This window comes from Salminus brasiliensis, chromosome 11 (genome assembly GCF_030463535.1).
Source record: "Salminus brasiliensis chromosome 11, fSalBra1.hap2, whole genome shotgun sequence".
Lineage (NCBI taxonomy): Eukaryota > Metazoa > Chordata > Actinopteri > Characiformes > Bryconidae > Salminus > Salminus brasiliensis.
Genome location: NC_132888.1, coordinates 33,522,920 through 33,546,805, shown reverse-complemented (window position 1 = coordinate 33,546,805; position 23,886 = coordinate 33,522,920). Strand labels below are relative to the sequence as shown.

At 38.1% G+C, this 23,886-nt stretch overlaps 1 protein-coding gene across 1 annotated transcript in view; it reads left to right on the top strand.

The window, feature by feature from the left end:
* The window catches only part of egfem1 (EGF-like and EMI domain containing 1), a 66,473-nt gene that overhangs the window by 40,945 nt on the left and 1,642 nt on the right, over positions 1-23,886 (top strand). Inside the window, exons 17-25 of the mRNA XM_072690914.1 lie at positions 4,004-4,132; positions 9,944-10,075; positions 10,294-10,422; positions 14,017-14,145; positions 18,690-18,818; positions 19,040-19,168; positions 19,414-19,542; positions 20,617-20,745; positions 23,303-23,428. Of these exons, the coding sequence (XP_072547015.1) occupies positions 4,004-4,132; positions 9,944-10,075; positions 10,294-10,422; positions 14,017-14,145; positions 18,690-18,818; positions 19,040-19,168; positions 19,414-19,542; positions 20,617-20,745; positions 23,303-23,428 (1,161 nt within the window). The remainder of the gene's footprint in view (positions 1-4,003; positions 4,133-9,943; positions 10,076-10,293; positions 10,423-14,016; positions 14,146-18,689; positions 18,819-19,039; positions 19,169-19,413; positions 19,543-20,616; positions 20,746-23,302; positions 23,429-23,886) is intronic.

Sequence of the window (23,886 nt, the reverse complement as noted above, 5' to 3'; positions counted from 1 at the left end):
GACAGCTCACCACAGACCTGTCTTCTTCTCTGACAGAGAGCAGACGAGAGAACATTATCATCACAATTAATTTTTATTTTATACCTCGATTAGGAGTAATCAGCACTTATTTGAATGAACAACAAACAGATGGCATTTTTCATTTGTACAAGCTGCTCAGGTTGGCTTAGTCTTTATGTTGAAATATTAGCAGTGGGGCTGGGTGATATAACCAACTAAACTTAACACAAAAAGTAGGGAAATTTGTGTTTGGTAGATTATGTATTTGTTTTAACAATGCCTCTTGGCAATAAATTCAATACCACTTTAAAGCCTGTTAATTCCCCCTAAATTTGCCACATTTGTAAGGAATATGCATTTGTGGAGCAGTAGAGCTGAGTATGTGGGCATTGACCGAAAGGATTTGGCAATTTTTTCATGGGCGCAACCCACATACTCAGCTCTATTTGTATCACAGTATTTTTTTTTAATGATTTAGGCAATTTCACAATGTATTTATTATTATTTATTATTATAACTCTGACTTTGTATAGATGTATGGCTTATTCTGTTATATCTAAATATTCTGATATAAAATACTGATACTGATATTCTGATATAAAAAGTTATATCACAATATTTAAAATTGACCTTTTAAAAACAGAAACCCTGTCTTTGTCTGATTGAAAACTCTTCTGACTCTAATTATGATTTAGTTTATAGTGGTGGTGGTTTAATCTCAAGAGTGAGTGGGTTTACTTTAAGTCAGGTGTACGTGCAAACTGCCCGGGGGCCCTTAGGGAGCTTGGACCCACTACAGTTTGTGTATTATCCCAACCGCATCAGCAAGAACAATGAGTCAGCATACAAAGAGTTAAATGGTTGTTAAAAAAAATGGTTGTTGACAGAAGAGTACAAGGTGACCACCCCCGCTGGACATCAATGGGTCTTTTGTGGAAAACGTCAGGGGCTCCTCAGTGTCTACATCACAGAGAACCTCACCTGATCCCTCCACACTGGCTCCATAGCCAGGAGAGCCCAGCAGCTTTCTGTGGAAACTTTTTCCTCCTCCAATCCTCACCTGTTCTTTGGAGAGACTGTTGAGAGTGTCTTGAGCAGCTGCATCACTGTCTGGTTTGGAAATTGCAATATCTCTCACCGCGAGACCCTACAGTGAATAGTGAGGACAGCTGAGAAGATCATGGGGGGTCTCTTTCCTCTTTTCCCCCTCTTCCCCTCCATCACCATATTTATTTTATTGTTCTGATTCCATGATTGCACAATTGTTTGTACTTTATGTATCTCTACTGTATTGTTTCTGAAGGGTATAATTAGAGACTATAGCCCAGTTGTTCATGCACACTTTGTATAAGACATTCAGTTTTTCATAGTTAGTTTTTTTCCTCACTCGATTAGTAGTGACACGGATGTACCCACCACAACACCAGCAAAACCAAATCAAAATCACTATGCTTAATACATTTGCACCAGTCCCACACACATTATTGTATTACTACCATGTTGAAAACTGTGTTCAAACATTTTACTGCTCTGTGTTCAAACATTTCACTTTCTTTAACATGTCACTGTATGCCGTAAAATTAAATACATGCATTTATATGTTAAAAATAAATAATGATGAATAATAATGAAAATAATAATAACTAATAACATTTAAAAAAAGAAGAAGTATTTTTTTCTGTATGCAGTCTCATTCTGGAACTGTGGCCTTGATGGCTGTGTGCGTATATCTATTTATATAAGCATCTATATATCATATATATCATATGTCTCTCTCACAGTGTTTTGGGCAGGAGAGTGTGTGGATGTTGTGGTAATGCCCGCTTGCACCAAAACACACAGGCTGCTGGTTTGGCACTGTTAAAGCGGGATGTGAGGGAGTCTCATCTCCGGCTTTGTGGCCCGTCCTGCACTCAAAATAGCACAATAATCTCTACTAATGATCTCAACCTGACTGTAACCAGCTGCCCTAAACCATTTGCTTCCTAACAATAAAGCACATACACATACAAGGCATACACAGTCTGTTTTAAAGGGTACTGTTTAAAATGTAAGTTTATAATCATTGAATAATGTTATTTAATTCAATAGATGCTAATACAATGTCAACATTTTTATTTGATCAACAAAGAGTTGTAAGAAATGATAAATAATATACTGAAGTGATCTGTTTCCAGTAAATTGATTGTTCTCTCCTTCAAGATTTAATCGTATTTCTCATTATAAAATCATCAACAGAGTCACCGTAAAGTAATTTACAAATCGGTTTCTCATTCTGAACAAATTTATTTATGTATTTATTTAATTACTCGCTACTATTCTGCACATTCTGAAACCAAAATGTTTAGTAAGTAAAAAGTGTTCCACTCTTTTTAATGCTATTTGTGTAAGCAGAGTGAGAATATCTATGAGTAGGAGTATATTGTTGCTGTCATGCAAATACATACATACATTCATACATTCAAATACATTCATACCTTGTATCTCCGCTTTTGCTATTTTTGTCCCCCTTTTGCCTTAATGCAAATGCAGTTGTTTTTCACTGTATTTATCTTGCTGAATGGACCAATAAAAATTTTCTAAAAAAACCTTTTTACAATAACTTTTAAAAAGGCTTTTTCCTTCTGTTATAAAGTTGACATTTTGCCCTTTTGGAGATACAATATTTTTGCATGCCAGCAACAGTGTGCTTGCATGTTACAGGAAATAGGCAGTATAAGGGTTAAGTGCATCTCTGTTTTTATATGAGTAGGATGTCTTTAAAAGAGCATTTGGTGTGTGTGTGTGTTTGCTCACTTGTTTAATGCCTGCACTGCTCTCATGCAATTCTGCTCAGTAGTTTATTGGATCTGAGGCCCTATCTCTCTTGTTCTCTCTCTCTTTCCCATTACTTTCTTTCCATATTTCTCCATCAACTGTAATCACAGGCCAATGGTCAAATCAGTGAAGCAGAGAATGTTCCTGTCGAAAAACACTTTAGACTAGCTCTCCTTTCGACTGCTGATTAACATCAATGTACACTCAAAAAATGCACACAATTGCTTTCTTAGGTTAACTAGTTTTTGGCAATAATTATTTTTTTTCTGGAATGATTTCCATGTATTAGTCTGTTAAGAACACTTTAGACTTACATTATTATTATGAATCAGAGATCAGAAATACATGTATTTTGCCATATGAAGAATCTAAAAACTAATTTAACTGCAAATATGTGCAAGCTGTAAAAAAACAAAATCTGTAAAAAGCTGTTAAATTTCAGTTTTGACAGGCTGTTATTGTGGAATGTTTTATTAGATCATGTGTCTTCTAGAAGGTTCCACTTTCCACTCATTAGTCCACTGAACATCATATTTAGAGGCCATACATGCTCATGACAGAGCCTCTGCCATGTTTGACAGATGATGTGATATGCTTCGGATTGTATTATGAAGCCTTCTCCTCCTTTACCACACTTACCTTAAACTTGGTATCTTCAGTCCAATGAATCTTGTCCTAGAACTGTGCTGGCTTTCCTGAATGTCTACTTGGAGTTTATTCTGCAATTTCTGTGGTTGATTTGGCAACTGCTAATTTTCTTTTCTCTCTGAAAGGTTTGCTTTGTTTTTTTTTTTAGTCTAATGATGACCTTAACTTGCATTGACACATCTTTGGACCTCATATTGAGAGTTGAGAACAGCTACAAAATTCAAATTCAGCACTTTGAACCAACTCTAGATTGTCCTCAATTTTCAGTTACTTTTAAATCTGTGAAAATTGTTGTTCCTGAATGTTTATTGCAATATTTTGTTAAACTCCTTTACTTCAAATGAGACAAATTAAACAGATAAAATTTGTTAGATAAATAACATATATTCAACTTGTTTTGCTTAAATTGTATTTCTACCATATAAATATATGGTGCTGCGTACAGCTATAACATTTTCCAAGCAGCATACTTGCATGATCGTAGAGTTGTTTTTTGTGTATTTCCTTGATGTTAATATGTAAATGTGTTTTGTTTCAGTCTGTCCGGATGGTTTCTATGGCCCAAGCTGTAAGCAGACGTGTGTATGTGTTCATGGCTCTTCCTGTCACCATGTGACAGGCCAGTGTGTGTGTGAGCCAGGCTGGACAGGGCTCACTTGTGATAAACGTAAGTATACACACACAGGGTGGAGCGCATTCGCAATTCCTGATCACTATTAGAAACATTTTCTGCCTTGTAGAACCACCTTGCTGGTGTACAGTAAGTATTGCAACATAAGCCTATATTTTGGTTTGTGGACACACACATACACACAACCAGCCCAAGACTCTAGATTAAGTATGGTTTAAGCAATGACAGTGGACAGTAAATATTGTAAATGTATACTTATACTTGTACTTGTACGTTTGGAGCTTCACATTACATTGTGTTTCATCTGCATCTTTCTCTTCTTTCTTCTGCTTCTTGTTTTCACACCCACTCTCACCCCACCGGGTTTTTCATTGTTTTGTGTAACCCTTTCTTTTTTTCTCTTCTTCTTTCTTTCTTTCTTTCTTTTTTGCTCTTTCATTCTTTTCTTTTTCACACTTTATTTTGTGCTCTTTCTCTCTTTATGATGTCAAACTCATTTGACCCCTTTCAGTCTCTCTCTCTCTCTCTCTCTCTCTCTCTCTCTCTCTTTCTCTTGCTGTTCCACTTGACTAGAAGTTGAGGTTTTTTTTAAGCAAGGAAAGAATTCTGTGTTCATCTATTTTAGTTGGGTGGCAAAAACCAACTAAAGTGTGAGTGTGGCCTATATGATGAGCAGGTATAACTGCACAAGTCAAGTCAAGTCAAGTCAAATTTATTTGTATAGCGCTTTTTACAACTGTTGTCGTCACAAAGCAGCTTTACATAATTAGTACTTAATAAAGGACAGAGACAGAGAAGAAAGAAGAAATAACATGAAGGGTCAAAGACCCCTGTGAGCAAGCCAACGGCGACAGTGGCAAGGAAAAACTTCCTCAGAGCTGGAGGAAGAAACCTTGGGAGGAACCAAAACTCACAAGGGGGACCCATCCTCCTCTGGCCAGACTATTTAAACATTAATGATAAAAATTACCAAAGCAGATACAACAGAAAGTTGATAGTGGTGATATTAATAGTGTCAGACAGACACGAGTCCATCTAGGTTTCAGCACGGCCACCAAACAGGCAGCAGCGGCAGGCGGGTGAGCCATGGGTGGTGGCGGGTTAGGGGGGGACCTGCTGGCCGGATTGGTAGGTGGCAGCTGGTTAGATGCAGGTAGAGGGGACCTCAGCGGGCAATCTTCCAGCAGGTCGGGCTGGGTGGCCATTTACTCGAAGAAGGTAAAGAGAGAAAAGTTAGTTCTAAGAGGAATTTTATGGAGTGCAGAGAATGTTGAGAATCAGCATCTGGGTATGTCTGACGACTCCGGCAGGTCTGATTATCACAGCATAATTAAAAGGAGAGAGCCAGAAGGTAACACGGACACGGGCGTACCCTGAGAACACCAGCATCTATCTGCTCCACCGTCAACAAACCTGAGTGATCGCGTGTAAGCAGCGAGACGACAGCTCCAGCATCTCAGTGTACTACAATTCCCTGGGTCCGCGAACCCCTGGACCTGCAGCCCTTATCTAAGAAACATTAATTACCAAAAGCTAAACTAAACATATAAGTTTTCAGCTTAGATTTAAAGATTGAGACTGTGTCTGAGTCCCGAACATTATCTGGAAGGTTTTTCCAGAGCTGGGGGGCTTTATAAGAAAAGGCTCTTCCCCCTGCTGAGGTAGTCTTGATGGTTCGTAATATACTATAAGATCCTGCAGGTACTCAGGAGCGAGGCCATGTAGGGCCTTTTATGTTAATAGAAGAATTTTGTATTTGATACGGAATTTAACTGGGAGCCAATGAAGTGCTGATAGAACTGGACTGATATGGTCAAATTTTCTAGTTTTAGTAAACTAGTTTAGTAAACAAGAGGATATAAAGGGAGTAACTTTGAGAAGTGAACATTTTTGTTTTTTATTACATTTATTTATTCATTTATGCAGTCCCTCATAAATCCATTCACCCATGCAGCAACACATCTATCTATTCTATCAAAGTATCAATGCATCCTAAATTATTAATGTTATTTGTATTTTATCTCTTTTTCTGTATTCTTATTGTACAACATAAGAAAAAGAACCAAATATTTTCACATAGGCACTTAGTACCACTTTCTTCATTCACACACTTAGGCTCTTAGGCTGCTTTCAACACCCCCCAACAACTCTCCCCTCACTCCACCCTTCCATAAATCTGAAACATCTGATAAAGGTTAGCACACAGTTCCAACTTAAACACCAGGCTTTGTTTTTGCCTGTACAAGCATAATAGCACACACATACTCATACTGCTGCAGAAAAGTCTAATGATAACAGTCTAATTACTCATTTAAGTCTGGAGTCAACACTTATTATTCACACATACCATTACCGCATGCACACTGACTGCAGCCGTATGTGTTTTCAGTCACCCTATACATGCAAGTGTGTATGACCTATTACTACCTAAGATGTACACATGTGCACCCAGGCATTATTAGATTGTGTTTGCATAGGTAACCCACGTTACTGGCTGTAATATGTAGGTAGAACTGCTGTCAAATATTGTTTCAATTCATAAGGTTCGTTTCTTGCTGTTTCTTTTTTTCCTTGTTCAAGGAGGAACTGGGACTCTTAAATTAGACCTCTGCTGTATAGACAGCATATATACAGTGGGAAAAAAAGTATTTAGTCAGTCACCAATTGTGCAAGTTCTCCCATGTGAGAGAGGCCTGTAATTGACATCATAGGTACCCCTCAACTGTGAGAGACAAAATGAGAAAAAAAATTCAGAAAACCACATTGTCTGATTTTTAAAGAATTTATTTGCAAATAATGCTAGAAAATAAGTATTTGGTCAATAACAAAAGTTCATCTCAATACTTTGTTATATATCCTTTGTTGGCAATGACAGAGGTCAAACATTTTCTGTAAGTCTTCACAAGGTTGGTCAACACTGTTGCTGGTATGTTGGCCCATTCCTTCATGCATATCTCCTCTAGAGCAGTGATGTTTTGGGGCTGTCGGCGGGCAACACAGACTTTCAACTCCCTCCAAAGGTTTTCTATGGGGTTGAGATCTGGAGACTGGCTAGGCCACTCCAGGACCTTGAAATGCTTCTTACGAAGCCACTCCTTTGTTGCCCTGGCAGTGTGCTTGGGATCATTGTCATGCTGAAAGACCCAGCCACGTTTCATCTTCAATGCCCTTGCTGATGGAAAGAGGTTTGCACTCAAAATCTCACAATACATGGCCCCATTCATTCTTTAATGTACACGGACCAGTCGTCCTAGTCCCTTTGCAGAGAAACAGCCCCAAAGCATGATGTTGCCACCCCCATGCTTCACAGTTGGTATGGTGTTCTTTGGATGCAACTCAGCATTCACTCTTCTCCAAACACAACGAGTTGTGTTTGTACCAAACAGTTCTACTTTGGTTTCATCTGACCATAAGACATTCTTCCAATACTCTTCCAGAACATCCAAATGCTCTCTAGCAAACTTCAGACGCGCCCAGATATGTACTGGCTTAAGCAGGGGAACATGTCTGGCACTGCAAGATCTGAGTCCCTGGCGGCGTAGTGTGTTACTGATGGTAGCCTTTGTAACGTTGGTCCCAGCTTTCTGCATGTCATTCACTAGGTCCCCCCGTGTGGTTCTGGGATTTTTGCTCACCCACCTTGTGATCATTTTGACCCCACGGGCTGAGATCTTGCGTGGAGCCCCTGATCGAGGGAGATTAGCAGTGGTCTTGTAGGTCTTCCATTTTCTGATTATTTCTCCCACAGTAGATTTCTTCACACCAAGCTGCTTGCCTATTGCAGATTCAGTCTTCCCAGCCTGGTGCAGGTCTACAATATTGTTTCTGGTGTCCTTCGACAGCTCTTTGGTCTTCACCATAGTTGAGTTTGGAGAGTGACTGTTTGAGATTGTGGGCAGGTGTCTTTTATACTGTTAACGAGTTCAAACAGGTGCCACTAATACAGGTAATAAGTGGAGGACAGAGAAGCCTCTTAAAGAAGAAGTTACAGGTCTGTGACAGCCAGAAATCTTGCTTGTTTGTAGGTGACCAAATACTTATTTTCCACCATTATTTGCAAATAAATTCTTAAAAAATCAGACAATGTGATTTTCTGATTTTTTTTTCTCATTTTGTCTCTCATAGTTGAGGTCTACCTATGATGTTAATTACAGGCCTCTCTCAATTTATTAAGTGGGAGAACTTGCACAATAGATATATATGAATATGTGTGTGTGTGTGTGTGTGTGTAGCGCATAATACAACTGGTATTATCACAAACCAGCTTTACAGAATCAAGAATCAGTAACATGATCAACAACATAAACAGAAGCAGTGCAGTGATCGTAAGAGTAAGTATAGTAATAATAAGGTCGTTAGACAGGTAGCAGTGGTAGGATGGGTAGGTAGGTTGTGCAGTTGGTTCTGGGTGGCAGATGATTTTCATCCTAGACTTGAAGATTGAGACTGCATCTTGTCATTTTATGAGAAAAGGCTCTTCCCCCTGCTGACAATAATTTCTGTATTGTGTAGAGATAAGGATAAGCTAAGGCTTGGCAATGTTTCTAAGATGTAGAAAGGCTGTCCTAGTATATTAGCTATATATTGGTCAAATTAGGTCTGAATCGAATATGACGCCAAGAATTTTAGCTGCTGGACCAAGAATACCAGAAAAATCAGCCAAGTTTAACATTACCTCTGTTTTGTTACTGGTTAGGAGAAGGAAGTTGTGTGACATCCAGCGTTCTACATACTTTACACAATCCTCAATTTTCTTTAATTTAGATTTATCTGTGGTTCCGACCATGTTTTCTAACCTTTCTTAAAGAAAGGTGTGATCAATCGTATCAAAGGCTGCACTGAGGTTGAGTAAAGCTAATGAGAATACATAGCCATTTATTATTTTCACTAAGGCTGTCTCAATTTGGATTCAGATATTCATTCATTCTTACTCAGGTATGATCAGAGTTGTTGGGCCACAGATTTGTCTAATATTTTGGATAGAAATGTTAAGTTAGAAATGAGTCTATAATTAGACAGTAAGCTAGCTTCAAAATTTGGTTTCTTGATTAAAGGTTTTATGACTGCTAATTTAAGGATTTTGGGTACATACAAGCGGGATGAATTTACTATTGTTAAAAGAGGTCTGATTATAATTAGTTTTTTTTTTCAAAGGCTAGAGAAAAGCTACTTGGAATTTTATTTTGCAGTCTAAAAGGAATATAATTCTAATCATCACTCTTGTGTAAATCCCTTATGTCTCCATTTGGTTCTTAATAATGTGGCAAAAATCACCACAATGACTTGGATTAAAATATAATAACATTGAATTGAAAATACATCTTAGAAAGTGGGGCTGATGCCAGAACAAACTTGCTTTAGAAAATTCAAATCTTATTCATTTAATCATTCACTTACATTCTCAGTTTTAAAACTTTAAATCAGAATTTTGTGAGAATTGGTATTGTTTGCTCCTGGGCTCCCCTACTAGTGGAGAGTGTAATTCACTGCAGTGAAGACGAATCGCAAAACACGTGGACTGACTCTGCATAATATCAGAATTTCACATAGTGCAGTAGCCAACACACTGAGCCTGTAGTAGCAATGATAGAAATGCAGTTATCTCCATTACAATTCATGCTTTAATGGATCCATTTTTTCTAGCTGTCAATTTCTGACAAAGCTGTCACTTTGAAACTTTGCCTCTTTTTACAGTGGTGACTCACAGTTTTTTCCATGTCTGATATTAATTAAGCATATTTAATTCTGACTGAATTTTCTATGGTAACTGTGACACTGTATGCAATTTATGACATTATATAAATGCTGTCATGTTGATTTCTTCTCCCTGATTGGCTGTTTGTAAAGTCTGTGTACAGGGCAGGTATGGACCGAACTGTTCTCGGGAGTGTGTATGTTCTGGATCTCATCAGCTGTGTCACCATGTCTCCGGCAGATGCACTTGTCCACCTGGCTACTATGGCAAACATTGTCAGCTCAGTAAGCTACCATATCATCCAGTAGCACTGTATTTAAGTATAGCATATTTTGAAGCAATGTTAGTTACAACGTGGGTTCAACATAAGATCTCCACTGACATAGAGTTCACAAATATATAGCTTATCTTGGAACAGGTCCCTCAATAATTTGTGTCTGTGTGTGTGTGTGTGTATGTATGTGCACATGCATGTGTGTGTCTGTGTGTTTGTCCCTGTCAGAGTGCAGAGAGGGAACCTATGGACCCAGCTGTAAAAAAAGATGCCGTTGTGCCAATGGTGGACACTGTGATTTTAAAACTGGCACCTGCTTGTGCCAACCAGGTTACGTGGGAGCCAACTGCAACATCAGTATGTTTCATAATATGATACTTAACTCTTAACTTTTTGCAAAATCAAACATTTAAAGATCAAACAAATTCCAAAAATGCAAGGAGTTGCTTCCTAGGAAATATAATTTTGTTATTCAGTTTAGATGAACAGATTTATATCATTCATGTTTTCTTCTGTACTGTAGTTTTAAAATCATACTCATAATTATACAATTCATACGTGGTTAGCATACATTCTTATATTTTACTAAAGGTTGTTTTACTTTTGTGTGTTTAGTTACATTACCTCCATCTCTCAGTGTTGCTGTATATAATATAACATGTTAAATATGTTAAAAAGGACAAAGGTTCATGGGGTGTTCTAATTTTTCACATGTCTGTAACTAGCACTACTATTAGCAATAGCTTTAAGGTAGTTTTGCTGAACAATTCCTGCATAACATATTCATAACATATTCATAAAGAATATCCGTATAAAGTATTTTACACTAAAAGGGCATTAGTTTATTAATTTCTAATTTTTCTCTTCCCCCTAGTCCTCTAGTTCAAACACTTGTTAGCAGTCTGTGTTTGTCTAGTCTGTTTGTTACATGTTCTACATGTTTGCCCTCACCAAGACAAATTTCCCTTTGTAGTAGAACAATGGCACAAGCAAACCCAACTTGCATTGTTGTCTCAATAAGAGCTTCCTGACAGCTACACATCCTTTCAGACCCATAGCCATATGACTCTCAGGACACAAACAACAACATAGCAAATGCAGTCCTTGAATAGTATTTGAAATGCATACTGTACAGTTACTGTAGAGTTAAGGAAGATGCATTGTAGTGCAAAATACTTTAAATGCATATACGTTATGGGTATATTTACTCTGCTCTGTCTGCCAATGCAAGAATTGTTTAAGGCTTAAATTTGCTAAGCTACCGTAAAACTATTGCCTATAGTAGTGTTAGTTACAGTCATGTGATACATTAGAACACCACATTAACCTTTGTCCTTTTATAGTGTTTGAAATGCACACATGACTCTCAGGACACAAACAACAACATAGCAAATGCAGTCCTTGAATAGTATTTGAAAAGCATACTGTACAGGTACTGTAGAGTTAAGGAAGATGCATTGTAGTGAAAATACTTTATATGCATATACTTTATGGGTATATTTACTCTGCTCTGTCTGCCAATGCAAGAATTGTTTAAGGCTTAAATTTGCTAAGCTACCGTAAAACTATTGCCAGTAGTGTCATGTGATACATTAGAACACCACATTAACCTTTGTCCTTTTATAGTGTTTGAAATGCACACTGTACAGTGTTGTCACATAAATAATAGAAACCCAGTCTAACCCAGTTAGATACACTTTATAAGTAATTTTTATGGAGACCTCTTTCAGTGAATGCATTCAGCTACTTCAAGATGCACCAATTGCTGACACGGATGTACAGCTTGATTTTCTCCTCTCACCTCAAGAAGATTTTTTCTAAAGAAGATAGTTTTGAAGTTAGCTGAGGTGGATTGTGTAACTTTCTGATTTAGGTTGTGTCAAAAAAGGTAGCAAGTCTGCAAAGGCACCTAGGTGATGCAAATCAGTTGTGTGCATTGCAAATAATCGTATTGTTTGTAGAAGCAAAAACTTTATCACCATGTTACATGGAACATAAATAGAACAAAAAATGCAACAGCACACTGCTGCACAGTGAATTTTAGTTCTATTTATAACATACACTGTTGTATAACTGAAAGAAAGACAGTACAAAAAAATAAATTATATAGTGTTTCAAGATTAATAAAAAAAGTAAAGCAACAAATATAAATATCAACACAACAAGAGTATTGAATTGAATTCAGACTACAAAGTTATTTAACAATGTTACAGGAAATATAAAGCATTGAATAAAGTATGTAAGTGCAACAAATAATCTGTAGACATAGCTTGTCCATTCTGCTTCTGAACTTCCTTTTTACAGTTTGATTGCAACCCTAATAAAAGCATTGGCTAAATATGTCAAGCTTAGATTCAGCATGGGTGCCATTTTTGACCCACATCTCAGATTGGATCAGCAAATTCATTCATTCCTGATTTGATCTCATCTTACATGGACTATTGTAACTCCTTGTACCTGGGCATAAACAGAAAGTCAGTGGCATGTTTGCAGCTTGTACAAAATTTAATATTGACACCAAGAAAGGGGCTCATCACAGCAAGTTTACCTTCACTGGTTTCCTGTCCATTGCAAGGCTCCATTAAAAGTACTTTTGTTTGTATTTTTACTCTTTATTTACATGGGTGAGTATGGTCATATCACTGAATGACTCTGCCCAAAGATATTTAAGGTCTACAGACCAGTTACTGTTGACTGTTCCTCTTTTTACTATGTCATTTTAACTATGCTTTACAAAGTTTTATTTTATCTCAGTAACAGTCTACTTGGATGGCCCATTGTAGATGCCTTGTATATTCCCACCTGATATTCTACAAACATTTAACTGAAGATCAATGAAATGTAACTGAAATCTAAGTTGAATGTAAATGATTGTCTGTTGAATGTAATCCTACACCAAACCCTAACCTTACCCTTTTAGGGTTAGGTATAAGGTTTAGATCAAGGTTAATGTTAGGATTTAGGGGTTATTTAAGGGGATGGTTAAAATTAGGGTTAGGGTTAAGTGCAGGGTTACATTCAATAGACAGTCATTTAAATTCAACTTAGAGTTTAGTTGCATTTTACCCATATGCAGTTGAATGTCTGGTGAGCATCTACCAAGCATCTATAATAGATCATCTAAGTAAAGTGATGCCTAAATTTGTACAGCGCTTTTGTCAACACTGTTTTGTTAAATGTGATCTATAAAAAGACTTTACTTACTTACTTAAAAATCTAGCACCTCACCATCTAGCACCACACATCTGTGTAATTGTGACTTCAGATCTAGAAGTCCAACCGCAGGGCCCAAAATAGATGACCATCCTAGGCCATAGCTACTTTGCTAGCAAGCATTAAGCTCACTAGACTGTGAATCAACCATGGTCTTAGACTTGTATTCATTGTCTCCTTGTCCCATTGATTGCATTTCTGGTGCTTACGAGGAATGGCTTTAGTAGAATCTTGTTTAAAAGGCAGCCACAACGAGTTCATTCTCTTATTTGCTAGCACTGTTAATTGTGACTCTGAGGATTTTTTCCCCTGCTATTCTGGTCCGCTTTCTATTTAACTACACTCTTAAAAATAAAGGTGCTACTAATGGTCATTTGAGTGATGCATCAAGTGAAACTTTCTCTGAGATGCATTCTCTTGGTGCTTTATCAAATCTGTTTTTAAAATGGTACTTTATGGAACCAAACATGTTTTTTTATGTCCTTGCTCAAAGAACCTTCTGTAGCACCTATATATATATATATATATTGTGTGTATATACATTTAATTAGTTTGTCGTAGTGTGAACTACTACCAAGACAGATTCAATGTAATTGTTGTCTTACCTGGATAGTGTAGCTCTAATGAGAGGCAGATTTTTAGTCTATTGTTTATAAATTGGTAAACCTTCTATGATATATCTTCTTTGTGTTTTTTATATTAACAGTCAGCAGTATACTTTGTTTTTTTGTGCATTAGACTGTCCAGCAGGGCACTATGGAAAGGACTGTGCAAAGGTGTGTTTGTGTGGAGAGGGAGGACACTGCCACCCAGTGACTGGAAGGTGTACCTGCACTCCAGGAAGAACAGGGAAGACCTGTGAACAAGGTGGTAAACCCGTTTGCTGATCTGTAATCTGATCGCTCAAAGCACTGAAGGCTGGAGAAAGAGACCTTTGCAGGAACCAAAACTCACAAGGGGGGACCCGGCCTCCTCTAATTTATAAACCACTTATAAATTATTGATAAAAAGTAATGGTCTTTTATGATTAGGTGTACTGTTATAGTCACAGTAGTGGTGGTAACAATAATGAAAATGATGATGATGGATTTTGGGCACTCCTGGTAAATGTTTTTTTACTCTGAGTAGTTAGGCGAGTAAAAGATGACCTATTTTGAAAAGACATAAAGGTAAAGACGATTATACATTTATTTAATTTATTTAATGCAAAACATTTTGGGCACCCTGCAATAAGTCTTTCAATTTTGGTTTGAAGGATTTCGACCCATTCTGCTTGTAAAAGGCTTCTAGATCTGTGGGATTCTTGGAGAAAAAATAACTTACAGTGTCAGTTTTATTTTTTATTTTTTTATCACTCACTTTTCTTTCTGCACTTTTATTTTATTTCAACTTTTATTTTATTTTATTTCAATGATGAATCTGAAAAGGGCAGTGTGTGGTAATAGCCTTTAAGAAAGCCTGTTTAGTCTACTTGACCGAGACCTGATGCTGAGGTCGGTCTCAGTAACCAATAATCTTACAAAAGCACCGAACTAGAGGATCCATCAAGGGAAGATGTGGTGGGCTCTGTGTTTATGTAAATAACAGATTATGCATGAACATAAAGATCTATAATAGAATCTGCACCCCAAATATGGAAAATACTTTTGGAAATATTTTTTTCCCGTCCATTTAACTCCTAAGAGAATTGTCTACTATTGTAGAAAGTACTCAAGCACCAAAAGCCCAGCATCTACAGTGCCAAGCACTGGTCTAAAGACGCACTTGCACAATTGCAGCGAATGGGTTTCTCTAAAAGCATTAGCTGTGCAGTAAAGAATTATTGAAATACAAGGAAAGACTGGAACAGTACAATGAACATGCAACAAGCTTTTCAGGATTAAAAAAATATATAAAACAATGCACTAGCAATAATAAAACAAATGACCATGGGGGGGGTGATGAGGGGGAATGTGATGTAGACCCAAATCAGGCTCAGCATGTTTTGCCCCTCCCTTCACACAAGATAATGTCTACTATAAATAATGTTTCAGGACCAGATGGAATTTAAGCGAGATTGCTTAAGGTCTGTGCTATGGAGCTTTCACCTGTCCTCTAATAATTTTTCACAGAGTTCATCAGGACTCTGGAACATTACCGCCAAAATGCAACTTCTATAATTTAAAAAATTACACCTGTTTAGATCACCGCTGAATCTTCACCAGTTTGCCTATGGAGCTAAATGGGGAAGAGAGGATGTTGTGGTATGTCTTCTCCACTCTCTGCTCCAGCATCTAGAGATACCAGGTCACTTTGCCAGAGATCTCTTCATACTTTCATACTCCAGTATCTGAATTTTCCACCACTTCTTATCCACTATGAACACTGGAGCTCCACAAGTCTGTGTTCTTAGTCTCTTTCTGACGGGCCCCTCACCCGTCACTGCTGAGTGTGTATGTAAAGTACTTAGATGACACTGCTTTAATTGTATTGGCAGATGTGTCTGTGGTTTTGTATGTATGTATGTAGATGTAAGTTGCTAATGTTTTTCTCTTTCTTTTTGTAGAGCTGCTGCATGTATAGAAGTGCGCTATAAATTAAGATTATTATTATTATTGTCATTGTTATGACATGTCAGCAGAGACTTTCTGTCATCAGAAGGTTTGAGGAGTTTTATAAGACTCCTTGATGAGAATTTATAAAATTACACCTGACTTTTTCTAATGATGATAACACAATAATTAGTTAAACGTTCTGGTATATATATATATATATATATATATATATATATATATATATATATATATATAATTAGATAAAATTACACTCTGAAAGTGAGGGATTCCCCCCCCCCTTCTTGTACTTTCGCATCCCCTATTAACAATATTTAGTTTTGTTAACAAATGCTCTCCGTTTCCTGTGTGGCAGGAATGCAATACAGGCGTCTGACCAGAAGAACAGAAGCACCATTACATTCCTAATCTTTTTGTTTTTATTACCCGTTCCGCCACCGCCATGTTAACAAAATGGGACTTTCCAAGACCAACATCTTTTTTCTCTCTTTCATTTTCTTCAAATCCTAGCTCAAAAGTACTTCAAACATATGTCTGTGGACGTGCCACTACTTTAGTGTATGACTGCAAGTAGCTCAGTCTCTATTCCGTTTCAACAGCACTGCCAAGGAAACAAATAAATAGCAGGGAAATCAAAGTGATTTACTTTATTGTTTCTCTCAGCCTAATTTACCCACAGAAACTGATTATTCTTTTGTTTTGCTGCCAAATTATATCCTTGTTGCCATCTTGTTAATGATCTTGGGCTTAAGTAAACTTGAATATGTGCACGTGTGTGTACATGTCTGCCTGCCACTATAACAGGGTATAGAAAGTTGGTAATTATATATGCATGTATATGTATGCATGTATATGTCTCTGTGTGTTTGTGTGTGTGTGTGTATGTATTATGTATGTATGTATGTGTGTGTATATACAGTCATGCCCGAAAGTATTCATACCCATGGCAAAGTTTGACTTAAATTTACTTTTATTTAACCAGAAGTTATATTTTTGCCTTGAAACGACACAGGCATCTCCCAGGAGATAACACGATGATGTACAAGAGGCATCATTGTGGGAAAAAGTATTTCTCAGCTTTTATACACATTTGAACAAAAAGTGGCATGTCCAAAATTATTCATACCCTTTGAAAACTGTCACAGTATATGGGAAAATCCAAAGTTCTATACCATTCCAAATAGTCCAAGCTGTTTTAAAGCATCCTAATTACCCTGATTCATTGGGAACAGCTGTTTTAATCAACTCAACAGGAGAAAAACAGCAGCTCTCTGCAGTTGGTTTGTGGACAGTCATGGCTAAGACAAAGGAGCTCACTAAGGACCTGCGGCTGTGCATTGTGGCCGCTCACAAGTCAGGAAAGGGCTATAAAGCCATATCAAAATGTTTTCAAGTTCCAGTGGCTACAGTGCAAAGTATTATTAAAAAATACAAGAAGTTCCGCACTGTGGAAAATCTCAGAAGATGTGGTCGGAAGCCAAAAGTGACACCTGTGCTGGCCAGGAGAATAGTGAGAGAGGTGAAGAAAAATCCAAGGATCACCACCAAGGCCATCCTGGTGAATCTGGACTCTGCTGGTGGCGACATCTCAAGGCAGACAGTTCAACGGACACTGCACACTGCTGGGTTCCACGGACGCAGGCCAAGGAGGACACCACTTCTCCAGAAAAGGCACACAAAAGCCCGCTTGACCTTTGCAAATGCTCATCTGGACAAAGAAGAAGACTTCTGGTGTTCTGTTTTATGGTCAGATGAAACAAAAATTGAATTGTTTGGCCACAATGATGTGTGCACCATTTGACGTAAAAAAGGAGAAGCCTTCAACCCTAAGAACACCATCCCCACTGTCAAACATGGTGGTGGGAACCTAATGTTTTGGGGGTGTTTTTCAGCCAATGGACCAGGGAACTTGATCGCAGTAACTGGCACCATGAAAAAAAGAGCAATACATCAAGATTCTCAACAACAACATCAGGCAGTCTGCAGAGAAACTTGGCCTTGGGAACCGGTGGACAGCACGACAACGACCCAAAACACACAGCCAAAGTGGTGAAGAAATGGTTAGCAGACAAAAACATTAACGTTTTGCAGTGGCCCAGCCAGAGTCCTGACTTGAATCCAATTGAGAATCTGTGGAGGGAGCTAAAGATCAGGGTGATGGCAAGGAGACCCTCAAACCTCAAAGAGTTGGAGCTCATCACTAAAGATGAATGGGCAAAAATACCAGTGGAGACATGCAAAAAGCTGGTCAGCAATTACAGGAAGCGTTTGATTGCTGTAATAGCCAATAAAGGCTTTTCTATTAATTATTGAGAAGGGTATGAATAATTTTGGACATGCCACTTTTTGTTCAAATGTGTATAAAAGCTGAGAAATATTTTTTCCCACAATGATGCCTCTTGTACATCATCGTGTTATCTCCTGGGAGATGCCTGTGTCATTTCCAGGCAAAAATATAATTTCTGGTTAAATAAAAGTAAATTTAAGTCAAACTTTGACAGGGGTATGAATACTTTCGGGCATGACTGTACATACTGTATATATGTTCTCTGGGTGGTAGTTGAAGAAGCCTGTTTGGACTTTTTTTGTACTCTGGAGTTCATAACAGTGCACCACCACTATGGTAGAGAACTAAGTAGGAAACGGGCATTGTTTTAACACAAATCCCTATTTAGTTTTTAATCTACAATGATCATTTACACTAAGGAATTTAAGAAATCTACATGTATGTTGATTGCAATTGCTTCTTTCATGAACAGTAATTTAGTATAATAGAGTAAAGCATGAAGCTGTTCTGCTATAAAATGTAATACATGATGCATTACTTTGAAGCTAACCTGACACTCTTCTGAACTTTAGTGTGCCCCAGGGGACGTTATGGAATACAGTGTCGCAGTATGTGTGCGTGTGTAAATGGAGGTGTATGTGACCTTGCTGATGGAACCTGCAGATGTGGACTGGGTTGGACTGGGAGACATTGTGAGGAAGGTAAACAAACATGCAGTAACTGTGCAGAACGGCACAAAAAATAAACCATAAGTTTAGACTCTGTGTAAAGTTAGTGACTTTATTACAAGTTTGTGTCTGTACATAGATTACAAATATACCAATTATATAAAAAAAGAATAAGTATAATGGGGCGGACTATATGTGATGTTTAAAAAATATGTATAATTATCTACAGTGTATATATTCATGCATTTCTGTAGCATGTGTCTCAGGCCAGTTTGGAGCTAACTGTGAGCAGGAGTGTGTGTGTCAGAATAATGGAACATGTGACCGGTTTACCGGTTCATGCACCTGTGCAGATGGATATTATGGTCCCACCTGCCACCATCGTGAGTTGTCTGTGTTCACTCTCTCTCTCTCTCTCTCTCTCTCTCTCTCTCTCTCTCTCTCACACACACACACACACACACACACATACACACTTTCTTTCTCTCTCTACCCTTAATTCTGTAAAGTCTAACTGCTTAGTGTTTCACACAAAATATTTGCTTAAGAACGTTTTTAAATCAATACACATTTTACTGAAGTATTACTCGATTATAAATATTAAATTTCATCTCCACATCTCTCCCAGAATGCCCTGCTGGTTTCTTTGGCAAGCTCTGTTTACAGCTCTGTAACTGCTTTCAAGGAAACATGTGTAATCACGTAACCGGACGGTGCATGTGTCCTCCAGGATACAATGGTGACCACTGTCAAAAGCGTAAGTAACCCACTTCCAATGAAAGTCAAATTATTTGTTTTGTATTTTTTGGCTTTAAATAATACATGTCCATTACTTAAATGTTGCATTAACAAACGTGTAATGTTCGTCAATGTGTTTTCCATGGTGTTAAGTTTTAGGGGCATAGGTGTGTAACAGCGACGAAGATCACAGCTCAATTCACACTACAGTATGAAATTCACAGTTCGAGTAAGAGGGTCTACCTTAGATGGGACAGCTTGCCTGTGGGACTATCATTATTTCCATTGATTGGATCATTTCAGTGCATTGTTTCATTTACAAATTTTGGCCAAAAAATTGTGCACATGATCTAACACTTCCCATGTCTGTAACACATCCCAATGTCTGTATCTAATTCAAGCGAGGTGGCATGTAAGTATATATTGGGGAAAGCTAAATAATGCTAAATAATGCCACATTTCTTTTCCAGGCCTGAATGGCTGCACATATCAAAAACATTAAATGTGTTAAAGTGGGCATTTGTCCCCAATAGGTTACTTTTGTTTGATTGGTTTGCTCTGAACACCTTTTTACCTATGATTTGTTGTTGTTGACAAATTAATAGTTTATAGTTTATTTGTATGATGTAAGAGTTTGTGAGATCTGGTGCTGTTAATTCAGTTCTTAAATGACCGTGTTATGTGTGTGCATCTGAGAGAATAAAGGAGAAATTTATGATTTTTTTTTAGAGAATATATTACTGCAATCGAGTATATAAGAAGGTGTCCCCAATTATTACAAAAAAAACTTAGCAGTCATATGCAGAGGTGTTTGTAAATGTGTGTATACATGCTGCGATTGTGTCTTATGGTTGCTTGCCAGAGGTGGTTGTTTGATCAGATTTTTGTACTCTCTAATGAGTTCCTGATGCATTGCAATGCCGTGAGTGTGTGCCAGGCAGCCGCAGTTATTTGATCTCATATAGAATGCCTGCTGCATGTGTATGTGCTCTGTGGTCTTACTGCCCATTCCTAAGTCAGTTTCAGATTGCAGTACAGAACAGATGCTGAGCATGCTCTTAATACTATTGTGTGTGCGTGTGTGTGTTTACAGGATGTGCAGTGGGCCACTTCGGTGTGGGCTGTGTACATCAGTGTAAGTGTGTTGACGGAATCCCTTGTGATCCGATCACAGGCCAGTGCCTTTGCCCCCTGGGGAAGGCTGGGGAGTACTGTAATAAAGGTACTTCAAGTTTCAGGTTTATTTGTCATTTGCACAACATCTCAAGACATTTATGCATTGAAATGCTTGTGGTGAGGCTCAGGTTGATGCTCTACAGGAGGACAAAACTATATACATACTAAACATATTAAAATAAATTTATATAAAAATTATATTAAATAAATACAAAATACACACAAAATATAAACAAAATACAGAATATATAAAGACAGGAGGGATCTGTAGAAATTCTCTGATATGTACATTTATGAGACAGGTATAGTCTGAGAGAGAGTGGAGTTAAATATAAATATGTATGTTTATGTCTATTCCTGTTGTATAAAGTGATTTAGTGATGTTGTCCATAGCAGGGACAAAACAGATGCTGTTACAGACTCCTGGATTTCAAAATTGGTCAGATTCCCCATTTGTATCATGGGGTTTGCCCTGAAAGACATGCAATTCTGTCTGTGTGTGCATGCATGCATTTGTGTATATTTGTGCATCTCGGAATATACACAAATGCATGCATGCACACACACTGTTCTGTTATTGCTGGAAAGCAGTGGCTCTACAAACAAGCAATAGATATAATGCATATGATGATATGTTAAATTTAGTTTTGTAACAGCTGTGAAATATTTCACTGGGGATATTGCACATTTACAGAACTGTAGTGATTCTATAATTGAGAAATACGAATATTTACATACTAAGGTGTAATTGGAATTTAAACATATATGTAAACATATGTTGTGCTGAATTCACACAGGTCTCTAACAGTGTTTGGCAGTGTTTAGCTCACGTATGGCCCTGAGGTAGAAGTCTGTTTGATCGTGATTTGATGCATCTCCCAGAGGTGATGTCTGATATGGTATAGGTTGGCTGCTTTATTAAGGCAGCGAAAGAAAAAGTCCAACCAGTGATCATCTTGGCAGTAGCACTGACCCTTTAAAGAGCTCCTTTTCAGAGGGAGCCTTTCTACACTGTCCTTGTTGATGTACAGGCTCTTGGAGGTTGATGGAGGTGCTGTTTGTTTCTGCTGCCGTCACCTCATTGCGAACAAAGAAACAGTTCAGTTAGTTATTGGCTGGGTGCCTTGCCACACCCACCATGAGTTGTCTTCTTCTTGTAGGCCTCTTTAGCCTCCCTCATGCCTTTCTTCAGATTGGTTCTGGCAGCACTGTGTAGCCCTGGAGGGCTTGTTGCCCAGCCTTGAGTAGAGTTTTTACTTTGTTTGTCATCCAGGGTTACCTTTTGTGATCATTTTTTGCTTTTTTGTGCCAAACTGTTCTTAAACAGATTCACAGTTGATGTGGCAAGACATGACTTCTACCCCAGGAATTTCTCTTTTGCGACAGGTTGTGCCATTATCTATATCCTGATCTCAGGCCAACACACAGACACCGCACTGTGAGAGCTTACTGAGATTCACCTAGTTTCAGACACATCACCAGGACACTGTGCTTCTTGCTTCTTTGTTCATGGTTGGGCATCATAGCACTGCAAATTTTAAACAGTGCCATGAAGTGCCAAACTTTTACCATCACCTGCCCCGTTTTGCAAGTCAGACCATGCCGCCATCTTTCTTATGCCTAAATGTTAACAAAGGCTGAAGCGTGAAGTACTGGTGCAGAGGGCGGTAGTATGTTGTTCTTTGTCATGGAGGGAGACGTGTGGATGGCGTTCAAGGGAGTGAATACCTAGATGGCAGTGGGACCAGGCGGTATTAGCAGTCAAGCACTCAAAGCCTGTGCTTTTCAATGTGTTCCAGTATGTGCAAACATCTTTAACACCTCCCCAGCGCTGGCCATCATTCCAACATGCTTCAAACAGTCCATCATTGTCCTTGTCCTAAAAAAAAAACTCTGCCAGCCTGCCTCAATGACTATGACTTCACTGCCAAAATCCATGGACCCATTACAGTTTGCACACCTCCAGAATAGCTCTATAGATGATGCCATCACACATCTGTTCCACACAACACTCACCTGACTCACCTGGACACTGGGAGGGGTTAATTATGTAATTATACTGTTTGCTGTAGGTTCTACAGTCCACCTAAGGGACTTGCCCCTAGGTTCTGCAGAATTTCCTATTAAACTGTTGACTACATGTTATATAAGTTTTTTATATATAACATTTTATATATAAGTTATATAACATTATATATAAAGTTTTCTTCTTATATATTTGTCATTGTCTCTGTAGATATTGTATTTTTAATTTAGGTTATTTTATTTGACAAATTTGCATTTTCTTTGCTTATCTTAATTTATATATTCTTCCTTAAGATAAGATAAGATAATCCTTTATTAGTCCCACAGTGGGGAAATTCTCAAAACAGTGGAAAAATCCTCACAAAAAAAGAAATCCTCTTATATTGTATCCTGTTGTTTCATGTGAGACAGTTATCAAAGCATTTGCTAGATGTAATGTGTATAACTATGTGTGTAACAAAAAAAACTTTGAACTTGAACTTTGAACTACTTATTGACAAAGTGACTGATGACAAATAATGTGAAATATAAAATAGAAATCATGTATCTTCCCCTTCCTCTCTCTCTCACCTTTTTAGAGTGTGCAAGTGGATGGTATGGTCCCAGTTGTTCTCTGCAGTGCCGCTGCACTCATGGAGGACAGTGTGACCAGCGCAATGGACACTGTATTTGTCCAGTCACCTGGCTCGGACCCACCTGTGAAGGTAGGAGTGTGTGTGTGTGTGTGTGTGTGTGTGTGTGTGTGTGTTGATGTTCATTGCCGGTAAAAGCCACTGGGGAAGTCAGAAACACCCTATACATCCTTTCCTCTTTTTTCATTAAGACCATATGTTTCCAGAACTGCTCTTTTCTGCAATTCTATCTTTCCCCTCTCTCTCTCTGTTCATCATACAGAACAACTGGCATCTTTACTCAAGCAGTCTGCAGTGTGTGTGTGTGTGTGTGTGTGTGTGTGTGTGTGTGTGTGTGTTTGTGAGTGAGAGAGAGAGAGAGAGAGAGAGAGAGAGAGAGAATAAGTGACTGGATCCCTGAACTGTTGAGATTCTTTTCTGCATATTGGCCAGTGTCTGACAGTTATGCTAAGTGAACCACAGCAGGGTGTGTGTGTGTGTGGAGTTTGCTTTGTGCCATGGTGTCTGACCCATCTCCAGTACTGCTCTAG